Here is a 22,967-nt window from a genome sequence, read left to right as displayed (position 1 = left end):
AGACACAGGTCCTGTTTCCACGGACCATGAATCCACGCCTTCTGCTAGAAGCTGCCTCTCCCATCTCGAAAGAAGCACGGAGTCTGCCGGCCAGGAGACCCATAAAACAGGCACCTCATCTTGAGCAGACAAGATGGATAAAGTATGCACAGATTACATCCATCCTATCCGCTGTTGCAGGAGGACATGAAAGGAATTAATGGCATGCCTTTCTTGGATGTTGGTTGTGGTTCATAACAAAAGTTTTTATTGAATGAATCGCAACTCAAGTCTCAAAGTCAGAATTCAAGTTTTTAAAGTAACAATGAAATTCCGAGAGCCAGGCAAAGCTGCTGCGTCACTGTCTTCTAAAATCCCAGGAAAGGCCCCTTAAGTGAGGCCTCATGCCAGCCTGAGACCTGAAGACTCTACATAGAAAAGTGCCAAATCCTCTAGAATAATGGTCTTGCTGTCTGATACATGCGGCAGGAAAATCCTGGCTGCGACCAAATGCCAGCTGTGAGGCCTTGGTCAGGTTTATGAGCACTTCTAAACACTCACTTTCTCACCTGAGCAATGAAAATAACCCTACCTGTATCTCAGAGAGCAACTGAGAGGACTGTATGAGATGAAGTGTGGCCTGAAGTCTGTGGCTCACAGGTTAGAAATCCCTGCTCTGGGGAAGGGAGAGGCCCAAGGCCTTGAACCCGTGGCCGTGGGACAGACTCATCAACCCAGGGCAACCCCTGTGCATCTAATTTGAACTCATGATGGGTCTTAGTGGCTGCTGAAATTTTTTTTGAGCTTTGTTATTTATATAATGTGTGTGCCTAGTCACTCAGTTGTGTCCGACTCTGCAACCCCATGGGCTGTAGCCCGCCAGGCTCCTCTGCCCATGGGAATTCTCCAGGCAAGAATACTGGAGTGGGTTGCCATGCTCTCCTTCAAGGAATCTTCCCACCCCAGGGATCGAACCCAGGTCTCCCGCATTGCAGGCGGATTTTCTACCATCTGACCCACCAGGGAAGTCCATTTATATAATAGAAAAGCAATTGTTTTCTCATTGGAAAGAAAGCGATTTTTTTTTTTTTTTTTTTTTTTTTTTTTTAGGACTGGTCGTGATTCTATTACCTGGAAACAATTTGATCCTTTTGAGGTTTGCTTTTAAGCTTTGTTAGGTTGGACAAGAGCAGTCTTCAGAGCAGAACTAATTTTTTTTCAATACTGTGAGTACTGAACCCAGTGATTCTGACTGGTGAGAACATGTCCTGTGACTGGTCTTACAGGAACTCTGGAGATGATATGAAATTATATATGCAATGCATCTAAGCCCACACTCAAAGATACTATGATTGCTCAATATCTGCTGTGTGTGATCAGTCGTGTCCAACTCTTGGCAACCCTGTGGACTGTGGCCCACCAGGCTCCTCTGTCCATGGGATTTCCCAGGCAAGAATACTGGAGTGGGTTGCCATGCCCTTCTCCAGGGGATCTTCCTGACCCAGGGACTGAACTCGTGTCTCTGAAGTCTCCTGCATTGTAGGCGGGTTCTTTACCACTAGCGCCACCTGGGAAGCCCGATAACTGCTAGCTGAGGGTAACCTGGAACCACTTCTGGAGTTAATGCTGAAAGGCCTCCTAATGAGTGTGGCCTTCCAGAGTCAGTGTTCATGCATCAGCTGTCAAAGATGACAGCCCCTCTGGACCTCACTGTCTTTGGTCTCCCAGGTGCTGACAGTGTCACACGGTGTGTGAGTTTGAGTGTGTGTGTGGGAGGGTGATCCAGGGTCATCAAGATCCGCAGGAATAAACATGACCTCAGTGTTTCTGGGAGTGGCAAGGCTCCTTCCAAGGTACTACAGGTTGTCAGGACAGCATATGGGATAGGCGATTTCAACAGCCTTTGTGGCACATTTCAGTATTAGTAAAATACCCGCAGAACACGTAAGCTCATTGCTAAATGAACAAAGAAGCAAGTCAGTGACCAGGCGTACAAATGAGAAAAATGTCACCATTCAAATCCCTTCACAGTAAAAGAAGGAACTTCGGTTTGCAATCTGGGCCACAGCCTCCTGGCAAACACAGGTTTATTTCCCTTTTACACTAAAGACAGTCTTATGTAAGCAAATTGAGATTAAAAAGGAAGGAGTGTTTCTGCCTTAAATAACTAAAGAAAACCCCAGACCACTATATGCTACAGCAGTTTCCAGATGCTGGATACCGGTCAGCAAGGCCGGTGTCCCCCAGTGAGGGCAACAGACCAGGGATGCCTTGTGATCACCACCGTCTACTGCCCGCAGTTTCCAGCTATTGGACAGCGCGATGGCTGTCTGTCTGTCTGGGCCGAGGAGATGAAGTTGGGAGTTCGAAGGTCAAGGGGAGGGCACCAGGGAGGAGAGCTGCAAAAGTTAGCTCCAGAGATGTGCATGTGAGGAGAGCCCAAATGTTGGGAAAGAATACCCAGAAGGAAGGAGCAGAGACATAATCAAAGGCGTTCCCAGGGACCAGGACCAGGACGTGTTCCAGCAGTCAGAACCACTGTAGGGAATGAAGGAGAAAAAGGCTCCTCCTCTAAAAGGTGCTCTGGTCCAGCCAAACAAAGGTTAAAAGCAAAGGCCAAAGGATCAAAGTGTCTCCAGTAACTTAACTATGTTTCAGAACCAAGCTCCAGAAAACTTAAAGCAACAGTAACAAAAACCACTGGCAGAATATAAAAATCACATCTGTTTGTCATCTAATAAAAAATTACATGGCATGCATAGAAGCTGAAAAAATGCAACTTTGGGTTTTTCCATTCACAAGAAAACTATAATGTGCAAGAAGCATAGTATCTTGATTGCAGGGCTGGCTATGTGAATCTACAGGTAATAAAATGGCACGGACTATATATAAGTTTCCTACTCTTGATATCATATTATAGTCGTAGGCAGTGTAAGCAGTGGGGAAATGGGGTGAACTGGTATGTTGCACCAGCCATATTATCTTTGCAACTTTCTGGCAATCTATAATTATTTCAAAATAAAAAGCTTTCTAAAAGTATGTTTAAGGAGAAAAATAGCAAATATCTTAATAAAACCACCCAGGGACTTCCCTAGCGATTCAGTAGTTAAGACCCTGCACTTCCATTGCAGGGGACATGGGCTTGATTCCTGGTCAGAGAACTAAGATTTCACATGGCCAAAAAAAAAAAAAAAAAGTCTGAGATGAAAAATACACTGTGATTAAGAACTGATAGGACATTGCAGAAGAAATGATTAGTGAACTTGGAGACACAGCAACAGAAACCACCCAAAATGAAACAGAGAGTGAAGGGTCAGAGGACAGTCAACAGACCATCACTGAGTTATGGGGCAATCCCACGCTGCTAACACATGCATAACCATAGCCTCCAAGAAGGGAGAGATGAGGAGACAAACCAAAATACTTGAAGAAATGATGGTCAAACATTTTCAAACTGCATGAAAATATAAACTCACAAGAAGCTCAACAAATACCTACAAAGAGTGACGAGTTGGGTATGAAGGAGCAACCTGAGTTTCAGACTCCCATCCCCCAAAGACTCAAGAGATAATGGAGCCAAGCCATGGGTGAGAGCTTTTCTTCTGCCCCAGCTAAGTCATGGTGCCTTCCACTGCTGTGAGGGTGTCACAGAGTTCCAGTGATTCTCCTCTCCACCCCAAAGGGTGGGAAGGGCCTTGTCTACCTTTCCAGGGACCTTACAGCCCTCAAGAGGAAGCTGACTAGGGATTCTCCAGCTTGCAACAGTCTCTTAAGTAACAGATCAGATGCTACATTTGATGGAGTTTGTGAGCACACAATTACCCAAAACCTTTTGCATTAAATGAACACTGAAAGCCCTCAAAGGTTTAACTTGGTAGCTGGTGCGTCTGCCTGCTCAGTTGCTAAGTTGTGTCTGAGTCTTTGCAACCCCATAGAATGTAGCCCGCCAGGCTCCTCTGTCCGTGGGATTTCCCAGGCAAGAATACTGGGGTAGGTTGCCATTTCCTTCTCCAGGGGATCTTCCTGATCCAAGGATCAAACTTGCATCTCCTGCATTGGCAGGCAGATTTTTTTTTTATCACTGAGCCACCAGGGAAGCCGCTTGGTAGCTGGAATACTCAAATAATTGCTTAAGCTGTTTTAAAAATCCTGTATGTTGAATGGTCTGCAACACATTATCTGATTATCCTTAAAAGCAAAACAAATATTTACCCTCTGAATGTCAATTTAAGTGTTTGAAACTACCGGAAGTTAATCAGATTCATATCTGATAAATATGGGAAGGCTATCAAAATGAAAAATAGTGATTTTAATGAAAAAAATATTGAAGGGGGATATGAAACAGTTTTGTGTCCTGAATGCAAAAGTGAAATTGGTTTCAGAATTATTTGAACAATGGACATCTTAATTACAAAAGTTTTCAAGTTACTACTGAATTTTGTTTTATTGATTTTAAGTCACCATTTTCTTTCCTATTGCGTACTGATGCCTCTTAAAATCAACATAAAGCTTTGGTCAGAGATTAGTTGATAGTTATCTTTCTTTCTTAGCATTTTCTGATCAGTGCATTTTTAGATCGGTGGTGTCTTAGGCATGATGAAATGTAGTATTTTTCAGGATAAGGACTCTCATTAAAATATATGTTTTGACATATTTGTTGACAAGTCAGTTCCATTAGTTAAGTCACCCCGTAAAATGAAAAGCAAATATTGTGTTTCCACATGAAAACAGATGCTTTATTGGAAAATAGTATCTGGAAAAAGATTCTTTCCAAGGAGAGACAGATTCCCCAATACTAGCAATTATAAAGCTGTGACTTTTATACGCAAATGTTCTTTTACACCATGGTTGTAAGTAGTCTACGAACAAATACAAGTTGTTTTCACTAAGGAAACACGTATAAATAGTGTTACCCCACACGCAGTTTAGTAAATAGGCTATGTTAGTCCTGTGTGAAACACTGCTAAATAGGTCACAATGATAAGTCCTAAGATTAACTCATAACCTATTACACAGAAACTCACTCAGTGAATGAATCATCCCATCCACAGCAGTCTTAGTAACTCACGTTATGATGGCCATGGAGTTTTTTTCCTGATTACTCAGTGCCGTTCATGGTCTCCAGGCAGAAGGCCCCGGGGTGGTCTAGCTGAGGTCTTTCTAGTCTGAGGTGGCCGCACTGACGGGGTTGGGAGGACACTCTCTTCTCCCACTCTAGTTGGGCTGGGACTGTTTCCCTGGGGCCCCGCTTCCCATCCACCAGGAGGGAGGAGCTGTCCTTACACTCCCTTACATTTTAGAGCCAAGGGAATGGAATGATTTAACCTTGCTTAAAGATCTTTCGAGTAAAAAGAGGGCATGAGGAAGAAAGAAGGCAACGAAGAGTCAGGGAAGTGAGTTACAAAAACTGAAAACAGCCTTACGGAAGCCTATGGAGTTGGCATTGGGTAGAATTTTTAAAATAGATAACTTTATCAACAGTTTTGGATACTAGTTAAGAGTATAGACTCTGGAAAATGAGTTCCATCCTGGGCTCCACTATTATATAACTGTGTGACCTTGGACAGGTTATTTAATTAAGTTGTGCCTCAATTTTCTCATCAGGAGAATGGGGGTTGTTGTAAGGTATGTGTGTGTATGTGTTTGTGTGTGTAACCCCTACATATGTTCAATATCAAATGATCACTAGTTCTCTACTACCTTTATCAAATCTATAAAGATAGTGCTTACATAATTTGCTTTCTCTCTTATTAAACTACTTCTCACCGAGGTGCTAGTAATTAATATATTATCCCTCCTACGAATATCTACAATTTAAAAGAGAATGCACAGGAAGGCAATCCTTAATTCAGAGGTTAAGGAAGTTGCTAGTGGTGGAATTTCAGACATCAACAATAATCCAACCGGGAAAATACTAGATGATACCTCCTAAACATAGCTACTCAGTAAGATTCCTCCCCTTGTCCCAGGTAGGGATGGTGTGTATCTCTGAACCTATGTAAGGTGTGTGTCACTTTTTTTTTTGATTCTTGTATTCATATACATGTGTTATTTTCAGAGAAAACAATTAGTCTTCGTCGGATTTTGAAAGGACCATAAACTAAAAATAATTAATAATCCTTGCCGTCCATGCTGCCTTAGTGCTTAAATCATGATTCTCTGCCCATATATAAGAGATGCCCTTCTAGCCAAACACATGTGTGTACACACACGCACACGCACACGCACACACACACACACACAAAGGGTGGCAGCAGCAGCTTTACTCTGGAAACATCTCTTGAAGATTCCAAAAGAAAAAGGCACATAAAACATTTCTCCCTTTAAGGTCTAAGCAGATAGATGCACAGATTTAGCTTTGATCATTGTTAAAACACTTTCTTCCATTATCCTTTTATTATCTATGCTGTTTATTATTCTTCTCCCTCTAATGAAAAAAAAATAAGTTTAGAATAAAGAGAAAAGTATAAAGAAGAGGATATAGATTACTCGAAATCTTGCCAATCAAGACAACTACATTCAGTTATTTTTCTATTTTTATGCAAATGCAAAATATGCACAATTTGCTAAATACATGGAATTATTGGCCTCTCATCATCGTTTTTTACCTATCATAAACATTTTCCTCCATTGTTAAATGTTCTTCAAAGCCTGGTGTTAAAGATGACTTACTCACTATTTTTGTGCTGTTAACTTCACCAATTCATTAAAGCTGTATGTTTGTTTCTCTAGTTTGTTATTACAATAAATAAAGCTATGGTGAATATCTTGGTACATAGGCATCAAGTACACCTCTGACTACATATTTGAAACAAAGTTCTAGAAGTGGAATTTCTGGGTCAAAAAATTTTAATTGTTTTTCTTATTTATGACTCTGGGTTGCTTATTTCTCATTTCTTAATATTAGTATGTCTTCATTAAAAGAAAAGTTTAATCATATTTCTAGTATTTCTAGCATTATAATTTGTAAGTTTTCAAATACTTGAAGAAAATTCATATAAATGTCAAAAACAAGGCCCTTTCTTCTTAAAGCACACACATACAGCTAACATAGGCTCATTCAGAAAGTCAAAATCAGCAAGGTGTCAATATTTTGACTGCTGAGACAAGAAATACTTATTCCAACTGGACACTGCACCTCAGGAGGAATTTCCTCCTTTTAACCACTGGGTGTCCCCTGAATCCTATTTTTAAAGTTATCACCAGCTCCTATCTAACAAATAGTTCAGCAACCTCTCACCATATAACTGGTAGAAGGAACCCTCATTATTTTTTAAATGCATTATTTTAAAAATTAGTCATTCAACTTTATACTCAGCTTTCATTTTTCAGGGAAATAGATGCATGGTTTCAGACTTTACTAAGTAAACTCAGTGTTTTAAGAAGGTAAGCAGGAAAAAAAAAAAAGTAACAAAATTGCATCAGAGAAGTAATTTTTACCCCAAACACTAAGTGAAACCAAAATTGGAATGTGAACATGAGATCACTTTAGCTCTCCGTTTCCTGTAAGAAAAGTGTTTTCTTTGAACTGTGTTTTGCAGACTTCAGAGTGATATATTTCTGGAAGGTACTGAAGTCCAAACATTACGTACCTTGAGCTCAAATTAGACTGCTTAGGAATCAGAGACTTGATTTGAAAAAGAAAGAGAACAGGGGTGCCCACCTTAATGTGAAAAACCAACCACAAAGTCCACAGTCTTAATGATTAAGATAAACATATGTGTAGAAGTCACTCCTGAGCTCTTCCCAAATAAAGTCTTTCTTATTTGATACTGGTCAATTGATAAAAGAATCCATTCAGCTATAAACACCTGGCAAGCAATCCAAGAAATCTGTATCATGTGATAGATCTTGACAATACTTACCTCTTTCTGTGAAAATAAACACTGATTTAACCTTTTGTTTCATTTTGTTTTGTCTGATGCTCACTATATAAATGCACGTACACTGGAAGAAGAGTCATCAGTGAAGAATCTCCACTGACTCAGCAGCCTCTGGCTCATAACAGAAACAGCTCTCAAGTGAACTGACAATATCCCAGTCTCCAAACAAGAAAGCTCCCTCAGGCCCCAGTCGCGGGTCTATCACCAGCCGAGATGCTCCTTCCGGCCTTCCCACCTGCGACCTGGCCACATCCAGGCTCCCCACCCCTTCTGTTGCTGCTTCTTTGACTCGGTCACTGGTTTCTCCTTCCCACCTCCTTCAGGCAGCCATTGATTAACATTTGCTTTTAGTTTCTCTCTTCTTTCTCCCCACTCTCTTCTTCAATTATTTCAACCAAGAATTTTAGCAGTGAGGGTTAAAAGGGAAGATGGAATGGGAGCTTGAGCAGCTTCAAAAGAAATATTTTTAAATAGTTCATGATGAGGAAGACTAAACTGAAACGTCATCTAAAGAGGAGTCATTAAATAAGGAGTAAAAAGGAAAAAAAGAATGGGACGCGACTTAGTGACTCAACAACAAAAGGAATGAGGGAAGAGTTAAGGAGCGAGGTCCTAGGAGAAGCAGGAAGAAATAGGGTTTGCATTTCTGCATTTCTCCCTGCAACCAAAGCCTCCCGTGTGGTCCAATGACTCCTTGGAACCACAGTACCCTCAATGTGCTTCAGAGCCATGCTGTCCCCAGGACATGGAGACAGGAGATGGCTGAGGGATGGGGTGGGGTGGGCAGGCGTTTTAAAAAGAAAAGGAAATGAGGGGAAAAAAAAAGGAAGAAAAGCTCATATTTTTCAGGAACTGCATTATGTCCTCTGTAAGAATTATCTGTGTTACTCGAAATGTGCTCAGAAGACCACTGTCAGAAGAGTCACCTGAGATGACTGATAAAAATACTGAAAGCCTGATTTACACCCTGATCTGGGCCCAGGAGTCTGAAATTTTCATACTATCTCCAGGTGATTCATAGGCATGCTTAAACTTGAGAAATGCTGCATAATTTCACATAATGTCCTAGGAGAAGAGGAACAAAGTTTAAAATAAATTTTTACGATACCAACAAAATGATGCTTTTGACCTGTGGTATTGAAGAAGGCTCTTGAGAGTCCCTTGGACTGCAAGGAGATCCAACCAGTCCATCCTAAAGGAGATCAGTCCTGAATATTCATTGGAAGGACTGATGCTGAAGCTGAAACTCCAATACTTTGGCCACCTGATGTGAAGAGCTGACTCATTTGAAAAGACCCTGATGCTGGGAAAGATTGAAGGCAGGAGAAGAAGGGGACGACAGAGGATGAGATGGTTGGATAGTATCACCAACTCAATGGACATGAGTTTGAGTAAACTCCGAGAGCTGGTGATGGACAGGGAGGCCTGGCATGCTGCAGTCCATGGGGTTGCAAAGAGCCAGACACGACTGAACAACTGAACTGAACTGAACTGAACAGTGCTCTACACATTTACTAAGCGTTCCGTAATAATGCTGATTGAAATATAAAAGACTAATTTATGATGTCACCTTGCTAAGAGGTTTTGACTTCACAATGAACTATTTTTGGAAGGTCTTAACAAGGTACTATGTACATTGGTATATGATAAAATATTACTGACTTTATGACAAGAATCATACATATTCAGTCCTTAAATGATAAATTGTGCTATGGGCACAATTTTAGGTCATCCTCCCTTTTGAATCAGTCATTCCATTATCTTTTAGAAGCTAATAAAGTCTAGAGAGAAGACTGAAAAAAATATAAATGTTAAAACAGGATATTTCAGGATTAATATTTAATTGATTTGTCCCTCAGGTTTTCAGGACTTAAGATCTAAAGTCAAGGAATTTAACTTCAATTTCTTTGATTTTTTTAACTTTAATTCTAATTTCCTATGCTATAAGGTACAGTCTTCAGAGACAATTTTGGTAGGACCTAAGATCTTAGGCAGTTAGGCTCATTACTCTGAAGTGCACTAATAATAATAGCTATTTTTATTAGTCACTCCCTACTACTTATATAACATTTTGTATATCACAGATTCTTAATTTAATGCAAAATTAGTTTCATGCTCTTGGTTACAGAGGGACTGTATTTTCTAGCAACTGGCATATATTTCTGGGTGTTACAGAGTTGTTTTGGAACAAAAAAGACTACTAAGCTTAATGAACTACCAAACTTCCTTCCTTTTTTTAATGGGAAAGGCTTGGCAATATATAGCCAACAAAGGAATTTGAGTCCTGGCTCTAAAGCAATAAGGGGCTTATCTTTATTGCCAAGCAAGTTCTCCTCATTGCCTAGTAAGAATAATAACAGTAGTAATAATAATAATAATAGCAGCTAACACCTTCGCATGTCCCAGGCACTGTTCTAGACACTTCATTTGCTTGGTCTCATTGATCTTCACATTACCTCATGTAGAACCTGTCACTGTCTGCATGTGACACATGAGAAAGGTGCCCTTAGGAAGGCAAAGTAATCCGCCTAAGAACACCCAGCTAGTCCGGGGCCTGCTCTCAGGAGTTACAGCATGCTGCCTCCGTGGGCCCCGCGGACTGGGGGCGGGCTCACTGGGCTGGCAGTGTGGCTTTTCAACGCTCCCATGGCACTTGAGAAAGAAGATGCTTTCACCGTGGTCTCAAGATGGCAAAGAGCTTTTATCCTGAATTTGAGAAACTCCCTGCGTTTTTCTCAGAATTCAACCTGAAAACATGTCTTCAGATAAACAGGCTGTTTGAATGGCTACATAATGGCTGGTATTCTAACCGTAGGTTTTGAACTTAAATCCATAGATGGCTCGTGAAGACCCATATGGCAGGCTCCACATAAGAAAATACAGATTCTGTTACCTAAGTAAACAAGTATCAGTCGCTGAAAGGCAAGCAATACCTAAAGTATGTCATGATGACATACACACAGAGGCAACCGCCCCGGAAACCACTCCGAGAAATTCCAGAAAAGAGGAGACATTCCTAAACCGACGTTCCGAATTCCTAAACCTTAAGCCCTTCTGTTGAAACTCATGAGGAACTACACACAGTTAACAGACAGACAGAATCTGCAATAAAAGCCTACTTCACAGGTTATACTTGAAGGAGGCTAGAAAAGGGGAGACTGGATTCAAGACGCAAAGGGGAGACTAGATTCAAGACGCAAAAGAGACCCATTAGGAGACCACCCCGGGAATTCCTGCTACAAAATAATCTCGACAGCAGGTTCTACTCATCTTCTCACAGAAGAGGCTGCAATTTGACTCAACAACAAAGGAAGTCAGGGAACTGCCAAAACTGAGGTAAAATCCCCACCCTGACAGTAACTGAGCAGGACCCTGTGCAGGCTTCCCGGGAAGGACCACCTCCCACCCCATCACCACCTCCTCCACCGGCCTCTGGTTTGCAGAAAAACTTTGGCCTCCCAGGCCTTGCCTGAGTTCCAAAAAAAGACATTTAATCAGATAAGTGAGAAAATGAAAAACCAAAGGAAAACAGGCAAGAAAGACGCCGTTTTCCTGAAGGCTGAGATAGTAAATCTTATAAAATGATACACTACAAGGAGAAAATTTCAGAAACGAAGACTGTCTGCATCCTTAGTAGCAAACAAGATGGCATTGCCTCCGTGAAACCCGGGTAGAGAGCCGCAGACTCAGAGAAAACAGAGATGGGAAAATAACAGAGTGAAACATAGACAGAGATGTGGGAAGATTGGATTAGAGAGGGCTGCGATGCAACAGGGGAAAAAGGCAAAATTTAAACCTGTATTGGAAGTTTCATGGAGCAGAATTTAGATGACAGAAATAAAAATATGGGGGATAAACTTCAGAAACTGTCACAGAATACAAAGGTAAAGGTCAAAGAGAACACTGAGGCAGGCGACTAATGAATGTCTGGTCTCAGAATTACATGCATGTTTAAAGAGAAACTGAAATAAGAGCAATAATTAAATAATAGACATTCTAGGAAAAATTAATAGAAAAACACGCATGTAGGCACATCCTGGCAATTTTTTAAAATTGTAAGAATAAAAGAAAAAGAAATCACCAATAGACCAAAGCAGAAAAAACAAGTTCTCTAAGAATAAATAACAATTAGGCTCCCTCAGACATCTTTTTTATAGCACAAAATGTCAGAAAACTATGGAGCAACAGGTACAAAATTTTAAGGGAACAGAACTGTTACCCCAAAATGTGCAATTTTGTAGTAGCATCTTGAGTGAGGCCAGCAGAAAAACATGCTTAGGATCCACACAGACGCAGAAAATCGCCACCCATGTGCCTTCACTGAAAAATAAATTATCTTAAAAATATTCTAGTTAATGGGAAAAAAAATCAAAATTTAGAATTAAAAAAAAAAATTGGAAACTGCCATTGAAAAGGATTTTAGAACTTCCTTTAGTGAGTTTAGCCTTCCCAGTCGGACACCCAACAGAGTCTGGATCTCCAGGTAAGACAGACGGGGACTGCCCTTGGGGCACCTTTTCAGTGCGGCCTCCTTCTTGGCACTGGGACATGAACTTGTCCAGCACAGTCAAGTCCCCACAGTTAAAATGGACAAGAGATTGTAATGACTTAACACCCCTTAAAATAACATTTGCTGTGGCACTCTTCCAGAATTTGCTAAGGACGGCTTTATCACTTGCTGGCGGGAACACTGTCCCAGAAAACTTGTTAACAAGAAACATGTTTTCCTCTCTCAAACACACAGCACAAAATAATAACCAGATTAAATACTATATGAAATGCCAAGGTGCTTAAATACGATTTTCTATGTATTTAAAAGTGGAAGCGTTAGTCGCTCAATCGTGTCTGACTCTGTGACCTCATGGGTTGTAGCCCACCAGGCCCTTCTTTGGGCTCTGTATCCATGGAATTCTCCAGGCAAGAACACTGAAGTGGGTTGCCATTCCCTTCTCCAGGGGATTTCCCGACCCAGGGGTGGGACCAGAATCTCTTACATCTCCTGCTTTGGCCGGCAGGTTCTTTACCACTAGCGCCACCCGGAAAACCCCATGTATTTAAAAGCCACACACAAGGATGACTCCTTTCAACTGGAAAATATTTATCTATCACAAAGCACCTTGTTTATCATCTTTAGTGTAGGCCCTTTTAGTCTAGGAATGTTTCTTTGTTATCTCAGCTTAAACATAAAATATGGCTTCCCTGGTGCCCCAGATGGTAAAGAATCTGCCTGCAATACAAGAGACCCAGGTTAGATCCTTGGGTTGGGAAGATCCCCTGGGGAAGGGAATGGTTACCCATCCTGGTATTCCTGCCTGGAGAATTCCATGGACAGAGGAACCTGGTGGACTGTGGTCCATGGGATCGCAAAGAGTAGGACAAGACTAAGCGACTAACACTAATACACATAGAAAAAAAGATGAAGGAAGATACTCAAAGATGGAAATAGTGGCCATCTCTCTAGGGGCTGGAATTCTAGATGACAGTGTTTTTTTCTGTAAAATTTTTGATACCTTCTAAATTTTCTTTAGAAGAAACATATTGAAATATGTTTCAATAATGATAGATAAGAGCTACATCATTATTATAAAGCTACAAAAATCAGTATATATAATAACTATGAACATATAATATTATCACGATTTGAGAGTACACACAAAATTTTGTGGTAGCAATTATAATTTAAGTGGTAAGACTGGGTAATACTTTTGCTTTTCACAAGTACATATTACTTTTGTGACTAAAAAAGACTAATCTCATCAAGAGAAAGAGTATGTTAAAAAGAAATTTTAAAATGTTGGGGTAATTCATGGACTTTAGAAGGAGGAGAGGTAAACACACTTAGGGGAAGAATACCACCAAAGCTGTTATGGTAAAGCTGCTGCTGCTGCTAAGTCACTTCAGTCGTGTCTGACTCTGTGCGACCCCATAGACGGTAGCCCACCAGGCTCCCCCGTCCCTGGGATTTTCCAGGCAAGAATAATGGAGTGGGTCGCCATTTCCTTCTCCAACTCATGGAAGTGAAAAGTGAAAGTGAAGTCGCTCAGTTGAGTCCAACTCTTAGCAACCCCATGAACTGCAGCCCACCAGGCTCCTCTGTCTGTAGGATTTTCCAGGCAAGAGTACTGAAGTGGGTTGCCATTGCCTTCTCCATTATGATAAAGAGAATTTATCAAATATCTTTAGGGCACAATTTCAACTCTATACATCTCCCTTTCTTTGCCCATAAAAATATATCCATTATTAAATCTGAAGTCCTTAAAACAGGCTCTGTGAGATCGTGTGCATCACATGTCTTAAATTCTATTCCTCAGGACGTCATGGAAATATGCTGCTAAGATGCTCACTCCCCCAGGGTGGTCAGATGTGTCAGTCAAACACTTTAAATAGATTTGATTGCAGGTTTGGAAAGGCTACTTTGTTCCACTGTATTTAAAGGTGCTGCTAAATGTTTTCATTTTTCTTTTTCCTACTCTGTAGTCATTTTATCTTTGGCTTTTTTAGTCCATTCAACTTTTCGTCTTACAGTGCCGCTACCCGAGAAGGACTTAAGTTCTTAACGATTGTCACAAAAAAACAAAACATACATTTTCAAAGAAACTTACTCAACTCCATCCTCAAGCATTTATATTGCAGATGCAACATGAAAAATGATGTTTTAGTTGCAAGAGTCTATTAAAATAACTGCAGACATCCTAGGATCACTTAGTGGGTGTATAGGGGTCATATTCAAGATAAGTACAAACCATTTATGGTAGCAGAAGAGAAAGAACTCTGAAATTCACACAGCTGCATTCATCCCCAGGTATTTTTACCTATGACAATATTATAATGGTTCTTGCCTAATCCTAATCATTTTTACTCCTGGTTAAATCTTCCCGAAGCCTTTTCTGTACCCTTTTTCTTGCACCTCCAAATGAAAGGCACTGAAGGGCCCCTGAGCAGAGAAAGTACATTTTCAAACTGACTTTGTTTCAAAAGCCTGGGTTAGTCCTTGGAAGCTTAACCAGTGTTTGCATATGCTTGGGGACAACAAGCTGTTTACCCTTTGGAGGTAAATGCTAGTTGGAAAATGGATAACCAACCCCCGCCCATCCCCCGCCCCCCCCCGCCCCCGCCCCCCGGCGACTAAGGTTCTTAATCTTCTTGTTCAACAGAACAGTAGATAAGAAAGCATTTGTGAGAAAGAAGCAGTTTTAGGAAATCTTTCTCTAGTAATTGAAGAGGATAGTAACTGGCTGTGGGTGGTAGGAGGGCAGACAAGTCCGGAGTGCACATGGTTTTATAATCACGAACATAGAGTAAAGATAATAACTAATGGACGATTTCCTTGAATTGTCTCCAGGGCCATAATATGTCATCCATGACATAAAGAATGAGAGACTCCTTGGAGACAGACCATATTGGAAATATAACTGGACCACTAGATGACTCCACCCTCACATCCGTCCACCCTATCAAACAGATATGGGCAGAATTTGGCGAGATAATAAGCAGTCTTCAGTCTCAGGCTATCTGAATCTCTGCAGTGATTTATGTCACGGGAGCAGGGCAAAGCCCGGCTCTCCTCTCTGTCAGCCAGCTGGGGTGGAGCAGAACAGACCCAGATGACCAGGTTCTGGCACAAATGCAAGAGCTGTGAATCTAAATTTCTCAGACGTGTTATGAAACAAAGTCAGACTTGTTTGAACTGCTGATAAAAAGAAAAAAAATCTTTCTTCTCCTAAGATGGAAGCTCAGCCTTTCAGTTTCAAAGAACTGCAAGCACAGTCATCACACAGACACAGAAGTTTCGAATTCTCCTCTAGTTGTACTGATAACAGGACTCCTTATCAATTTTCCCAAGCCCTTAATAAAAACGAAAATGAGGCATTTTATAGTCCAGATATTAGAAGAGATCTAATACTGGGTGAGCAGCTGTTGCCTTAGCCAATGATATCTGTACATTCAAGACATAATATTTAAGCTTCCACATAAAAATGTAATTTTTGAGAATAATCCTCTAAGAACTAGGATTCTTAGAACTAGGTCACTATCCACTTGATTGAACTGGAAGATTTCCTTTCTTGTGCAAATATTTTAAACTTGATTAATATTAACATAAAGAATAACATCTAAAAACATTATCTCCTGATCTGGACAATAAAGAGACACTATAGTTGTCTCTTTATTCAACAGGAAACCTATTTGATAGATAACTTATCTGGGAATATATTTAAAGAGTAGTATTGATAGGGGAACTGAGTGATACTATGTACATAGATCTCTGTGCTAGTAAAAGTTGGTTTGTTCCCGTGTAAAAAAAGTTTAAATAATTTAACCTAGAACCAGGGTAAAACCTTAATAAAAGTTTATTTTTACTTTGTAAAGAAATCTTCCTTCCATGGATACAAAAATGTTCACTGCAGATTTGCATGGTAAGAAATAATCTAAATTATACTGACTTGGGTGTTGGTAATGGAAACAATAGTAGACAGCTGAGGACTAAACCTTAGTGTAGAATTCATAGTAAGTTCTAGTCATAATGGCTTCCATCATACTGAATATACTGAAATATATGGAATATTTCAAAACAGCAGAAAATAAGCAGAAAGAGAAGCTAGATTTCTGGAAGCATGTTAATAAGAGAGAAAAATAAAATGGTTACTTTATGCTTTTTAAATTTCCAGGTATCTTTCAGGACCTGGCTCTTTTACAAACTGGGGTGAATGATGATAATTATTTCTACTGAATGAAGATGAATATTCCATTGAGATTTCAAATGTAAAAAGCAGCAAAAGGAAGCAAGCCTAGGACCCTCTCAGAGGCTAGCACTTTCACACGACCCTTCCATGGAGACCAGAGGATGCTGATACTAAACATAATGGGATATCGTTCAGTGAAAGGAGAAATTCACGGACTCAGAGACAACCCATCTCAAAGTGAGGCTTGCTTTCACTAGTATTTCCACAGGATGGAACCAAATAAAAATAGTCCTTTTCTCTCCCTTTTGTTTATGAACCTGAATGACTGGTTTCATCTAGGTTATCACTGTTCTCCTTTCACGATGACTCTCATAAAAAAAGATTTCCTTTTCAACAATAGCATTTGGTTTCCCTTCTGTATGTTTTCGCTTACCAAAAAACAAAAAACAAAAAAAACAATTAAGATTCACCAATTCCTATAAAGACAACACCCTAAATAACTGAGTTCTATGTCTAAATGAAAACTATTTCTAGAGGAAATAGTTCCTCTCTGAGGAACACTTTATTTATTTTTAATGATTTCCACTTGCAGCATTGAAGCAGCTCTTAGTTAAAACTAAATTTGCCAACATTCTAGTAGGAGATATTGGCGACCTCATTATTTATTTCATGATAGAATTCACAATTTAAAAACAAGAGAAAATGAAAATTCAGTATTGTAGAAATTACCTCATCTGATCCTTTCTTTTCTCCTGACTTGGAAGACGATCCACTGGTTTTTCCACTGACATGCTGTAAAAATATTAAAAGAGATAATGTTTAATAGAGGGAGGTGATACAAGATAATATAATAGTGACTTTAATCCCAAAGGGCTAAATATACAGACTATAAAAACAAGGACACCTTTAATCTTCCTCCTGAGACCTGTTAATAATTCTCCATTGACATAGGTGACCTTCAAAAATAAAGGGAAGCTACAGACACTTATTTGGGATGCAGAAAGTAAGTCTCTAATTAACCAGACATAGATCTGATGGTGGTGCCAAGGCAGCATCTTGTCTCCTACAAAATGCCTCCTGGAATTTCAAAGCCCAAATTGCCAGCATAGGCGACATCTGGTTCCTCATGGAGATGAGATGTCTGAGGACCATGTTGAGCCAAAGCCATTACTTAAGCCTCAGTTCAGCATGAACTCAAGGGAGGAAATTCTCTGGAGTTCTGTCTGTCTATTTACCAACACAGAAAGATAAAGCGTGCATTGGAAAGACCATACCTGCACCACTCATTACCTGTGGCTTTAGAATTTCATTATGTCCTGAATCAGAATTGTTTTTCTCACGAGGACACTGGTGATGAATGGAAGTATTTTTGCATGCATGTCACGTTGCTTCAGTCCTGTCTGACTCTTTGCAACCCCATGGACTGCAGCCCACCAGGCTCCTCTGTTCATGGAATTCTCCAGGCAAGTACACTAGAGTGGGTTGCCATGCCCTCCTCCAGGGGATCTTCCCAACCCAGGGAGCAAATTCACATCTTTCTCTGATATCTCCTGCATTGGCAAGGAAGTATTTTTATGTGGTACATAAAAGCTTCAAATAGTTTACATGCTATTTGGTTTGATAAGATAAAAGAAGCCATGCAGATTATTGAATTTTTCAAAAAAATATTTATTTTATTTATTTTTGGTGGCATTGGGTCTCAGGTGAGGTGTGTGGCCTCTCTAGCCCCAACTAAGCTGGGGTGGGGCTTAGTTGCATATGGGATCTTAATTCTCCCATCAGGGATCAAACTCCCACCCCCCGCACTGGAAGGCAGACTCCCAACCACTGGACCAACGGGGGAGTTCGCATTCTTGAATTTTTTTTGAGAAATGAAAATATTTTATGTTCATGAAAATTAGGGACAAAGAATTGCTTTATTTCTTGTACAAGTGGGATATGCAAGAAAGTGGGAAAAGGAACCTAAATATAAGAAAATGAAAAGCTCACTATTGGGTCTTAGCCCAATAATCTTTAGTTAAATTGAAACATAAAACCCCATCATGTTCAGTACAGTGGAATCAAACCTGGATATGCAGGTCACTTAAGTTATTCAAATGAAAAAGAATGACAATAATAACAAAAATAATAATAATGTTTACCATTTTTTATTACTTACAAGGCACTTTCATATACATTTTTATCTGATACAATAAAAGACACTCACGTGATTTCATGGATTAAAATAATTAAGAATAAAAGTCATGTGATGTGCTTTTCACAAAGACATACACCTAGTAAATGAGAAAAGCTTGCAAAGCTGGTTTTCTGACTGTAAATCTATTGTCTCTATGCTATGATAAGAGCTTCCCCCATGGCTCAGTCTGTAAAGAATCTGCCTGCAATGCCGGAGACCTGGGTTTGATCCCTGGGTTGGAAAGATCCCCTGGAGAAAGAAATGGCAACCCACTTCAGTATCCTTGCTTGGAAAATCCCATGGACAGAGAATCCTGGTGGGCTACACTCCATGGGATCACAAGAGTCAGACATGACTTAGTAACTACACCACACATACTATGATAAAATGAAACAAGATAATATTTCTTTAAATCATATCAACAGATATTTTTGTAAAATAAAAAGGCTAAGCAATATTAGACATGTGGGTGAAATCTTTCAGTAGTTCTTTGTATAAAAACTAGAAAGAAATCACTTTCACGAATGGAAAACTTTTCCCCAAACAGAAACCTCTCATGAATTTCTGCCCACGGAAAAGTAGGCAGACAGCAGTATCTTGGTAAATGAAGTTCTCTACAGGGTTTCTTTCACCCAGATGACCTAGTCAAGAGCTTGTCCACCCCTGGAGAAGGAAATGGCAACCCACTCCAGTATTCCTGCCTGGGAAACTTCATGGACAGAGGAGGTGGTGGTGGTTTAGTCACTAAGCTGTGTCCTGCTCATGCGACCCCATGGACTATAGCCCACCAGGCTCCTCTGTCCATGGGATTCTCCAGGCAATCCTGGAGCAGGTTGCCATTTCCTTCTCCAGGGGGTCTTCCTGACCCAGGACTTGAACCCGGGTCTCCTGCATTGCAGGCAGATTCTTTACCGACTGAGCTATGAGGGAAGCACAGACAGAGGAGCATGGCGGGCTATAGTCCAAGGGGTCACAAAAGAGTTGAACACAGCCTAGCAACAACAACAATGTTCATGTTTACATTTACAGCATTATTTACAATTGCCAAGACACAGAAGCAACCTGTATCCATCAACAGATGATGAATAAAGAAGATGGGATGTGTGTAAAAGAAAAAAAAAAAAGAGTTTGTCCATACTTGAGAGCAGTAGGTATTGAGTAATTAATGAATCTTGAAAAAACAAGAGCCATTTAAAAGCCTACATATATATGTCAGAGCTAGATGGCAATTGATAAGTTTTAAGAATAACTGGTGAGCAAAAGGGAAGCATTATTCAATGTTTGGAGACAGAATTTGAGAGGGATGGGTCTACATGACACAAATGTATTCAAACTGTCTCCTTTCAGAACTGGTAAATTTAGAACCATGACATCACATTCATTTCTTATCACCAGTAGGTAATATCTAGTACCAACAATATCCACTGTTTAAACACACTGAACATACTGCCTCATTTACTTTTAGGAAGTACGATTACTCCACATAAGAAATGTGCTTATTCGCTCAGTAGTGTCCGACTCTTTGTGACCGCAGGGACTGTAGCCCACCAGGCTCCTCTCGCCATGGGATTCTTCAGGCAAGAATACTGGAGTGGGTTGCCATTTCCTCCTCCAGGGGATCTTCCCGACCCGGGGACTGAACCCATGTCTCTTGAGTCTTCTGCATTGGCAGGCGGGTTCTTAGCCACTAGCACCACCTGTGAAGTCCCATTTTAGAAATGAGAATACAGACAGCAACTCGCTCTTGTCTTGGGCAAGGCTCCATGCTCTCCGCAAGGTCCCGCTTTGCTTCACGCTCGGGTGGCAAACATATATTATGATTTACCCTATGGTAAACATGCAGACAGCCTTTTCTCTTTAAAACAAAGGTAGATAGATATCTCACTATAAAATGTTTATGAAGTTGATTCCCTGCTGTTTCAAAATTGCAGTCCCCCAGATTAACCAACATCATCAGTTATTTGCTTCCACTGAAATGCTCAAAATCCCTAACAATTATGTAGTTTCCAAATAATAGTTTGAGAGGGAGATGTAGATGTATATGTGTGTGTGTATGTATACATACATATATATATATATATATATATATATATATATATATAGCAAATGCTTTTTTTTGCTTAAAGTGTCTATTATAAATAAGTTTTACAAAATGAGGTTTTAAAAAAGCAAATACTTTTTTTTAAATGTTGACTTGCAATGACATATTATAAAAATTATGTACTATAAGAATTGGTGTTTTTTAACTTCAAAAGAAATATTTGCTCTCAATAAATTAAGTATAATAATATAAATGAAAATCACATTTTTTAGGAACTATAAGGATTATTTTTCCAGTTTTTTTAACCTGGCTTTTTATTATAAAAATTTTCTAACATATAGAAAAGTTGAAAAAAAAATACAATGAATATCCATAGTCCCACCACTTAGAGTCAACAACTATTAACTATTGTTACCATATAATGGACAGATACATAATCTACATATATTTGTATATGTACCAGCATTTGAACATAAATTGTAGATATCCTGAGACTACTCCTAAACATTTTATCAAGCATGTCCTTAAATTGAGGACTTTTCCTTCTGTAACTACAATACATCCTCACTCTAACAAAACTCTAAGAGAATTAATAAGAATGACCTAATGCCATTCAATTTCCAGTAAATAACAACTTCATAAATGAAGTGCTGCCTTGCATTTCTTGGAGCTTATTCAACATTCAGTAGCTTGTGCTGGGCTGTGCTTAATCACTCAGTTGTGTCCGACTCCGTGCGAGCCCAGGGACTGTAGCCCGTCAGGCCCCTCTGTCCATGGGGTTCTCCAGGCGAGAATACGGGAGTGGGTTGCCATGCCTTCCTCCAGGGGATCTGGATCTTTCCAACCCAGGGATCGCACCCAGGTCTCCCACACTGCAGGCGGATTCTTTACCGTCTGAGCCACCAGGGAAGTCCATTCAGTAGCTTACTAATGATATAAAATCAGTTAAGTCTTTTCATGGAGAGAGACTCAAAGGGCATGATTTCTAAATTCATGGAATACCTGTGTACTTTCCATATACTTTCCATTCCACTGGTGAAATAAATGTTTGGACATTATACAATTCAGATGTGATCCAGCTTAGGAACCCGCAGCAAGCATCTCAAAGAGTGAAGAAAGAAATCTTTGTCTATTATCACTACATGTAGTTGATGGGTTGGGATGAGCTGAGAGAAACATGGAAAAGGGAAGGAGTCAGGAACTGAACCACAAACCTGAAATATCCAGGAAGGACTTTTCTGTAAGAGTGGAAAGAAACTCACACGTTCCAAGCATCTCCTTTGTGAGCCCAGCACTGGGCATTTCCTCTCTGTGGTCTCCTTGACTGCCATCTCAGTAAAAAACTCTAGGGACACAACTGACAGCTCATTTTATTGATAAAGAAATAGGATGTGAAACGTGAGGTCCTCCTCAGTCACACTACATGTCAGCTACATGTGTGGGTTACAGTCTGGAGGCCAGAGGTTGGGTTAGTTAACAGCTAGCTGAAAACTTCTGATGCCCATCAAGAAAGTATTAATCCAATGCTCTAAAAGCAAAACAAAGCAAAAAAACAACAAAACCCAGATAAAACCTTCCTATTCTAAAACTGTTCTTTTTTTTTTTTTTTATGAAATTAATCAGACACACAACAGCAAAGTGTCATCCTGTTTTAGGATGTTTTAGGAGCTGGACAGGAGCAAAGACAGGAAGTGCAGGATCCCAGCCCTAAAGCAGGAGACATTTCATTAGGAGGATAAGGCCCCGGAAGCCAGCAGCTAAGATGAAAACACATGAAAGAACAAGAGTGACAGGAGTTCAGAGGCAGATAAAATATCAGATAAAGGGCTTTTTGGTCTTGCTTCAAAAAGAATTTTCCAAACTGTTTCCTGTCTCCTGGCATCGCTATATATTTGGTAAGCATAGCTGTCCTTTGTCCTCATTCTAGAAGACAGCATTAATATGCATACAGTTTTCTGCCCTAGCAATCTCACAAATGTGTCAGGAAATCAACAGGAGCAAGGAGCCATGAAGCTTGGCACTGTGCTCCCACCCAGCTAAGGACGCACGGTAGCGCCAGGCTTTGACTCTGCAGCATTTGGGGCCGCCTCCCAGTGCTACCCAGATACACCCTGACACACTCAGAGATAAGGGCATATGTCACAGGATGAGATGAAGCTCAAACTTCTACACATATTAAAAGAGAAGGAAGACAGACAAAAATTGAG

General features: G+C 40.2%; 1 protein-coding gene across 7 annotated transcripts in view; it reads right to left on the bottom strand.

Annotated features, from left to right (window-relative positions):
* Positions 1–22,967, bottom strand: part of CAST (calpastatin) — a 124,106-nt gene that overhangs the window by 89,845 nt on the left and 11,294 nt on the right. For all 7 annotated transcript variants that reach the window (XM_061152058.1, XM_061152057.1, XM_061152055.1 and 4 more), the window contains exon 2: positions 17,273–17,335. In XM_061152058.1, the coding sequence (XP_061008041.1) occupies positions 17,273–17,335 (63 nt within the window). The remainder of the gene's footprint in view (positions 1–17,272; positions 17,336–22,967) is intronic.

The sequence above is a fragment of the Dama dama genome, chromosome 9 (assembly GCF_033118175.1).
Source record: "Dama dama isolate Ldn47 chromosome 9, ASM3311817v1, whole genome shotgun sequence".
In the NCBI taxonomy this organism is placed as follows: Eukaryota; Metazoa; Chordata; class Mammalia; order Artiodactyla; family Cervidae; genus Dama; species Dama dama.
Note: the sequence above shows the minus strand (reverse complement) of the source record. Positions and strands in the feature narration are given on the sequence as shown.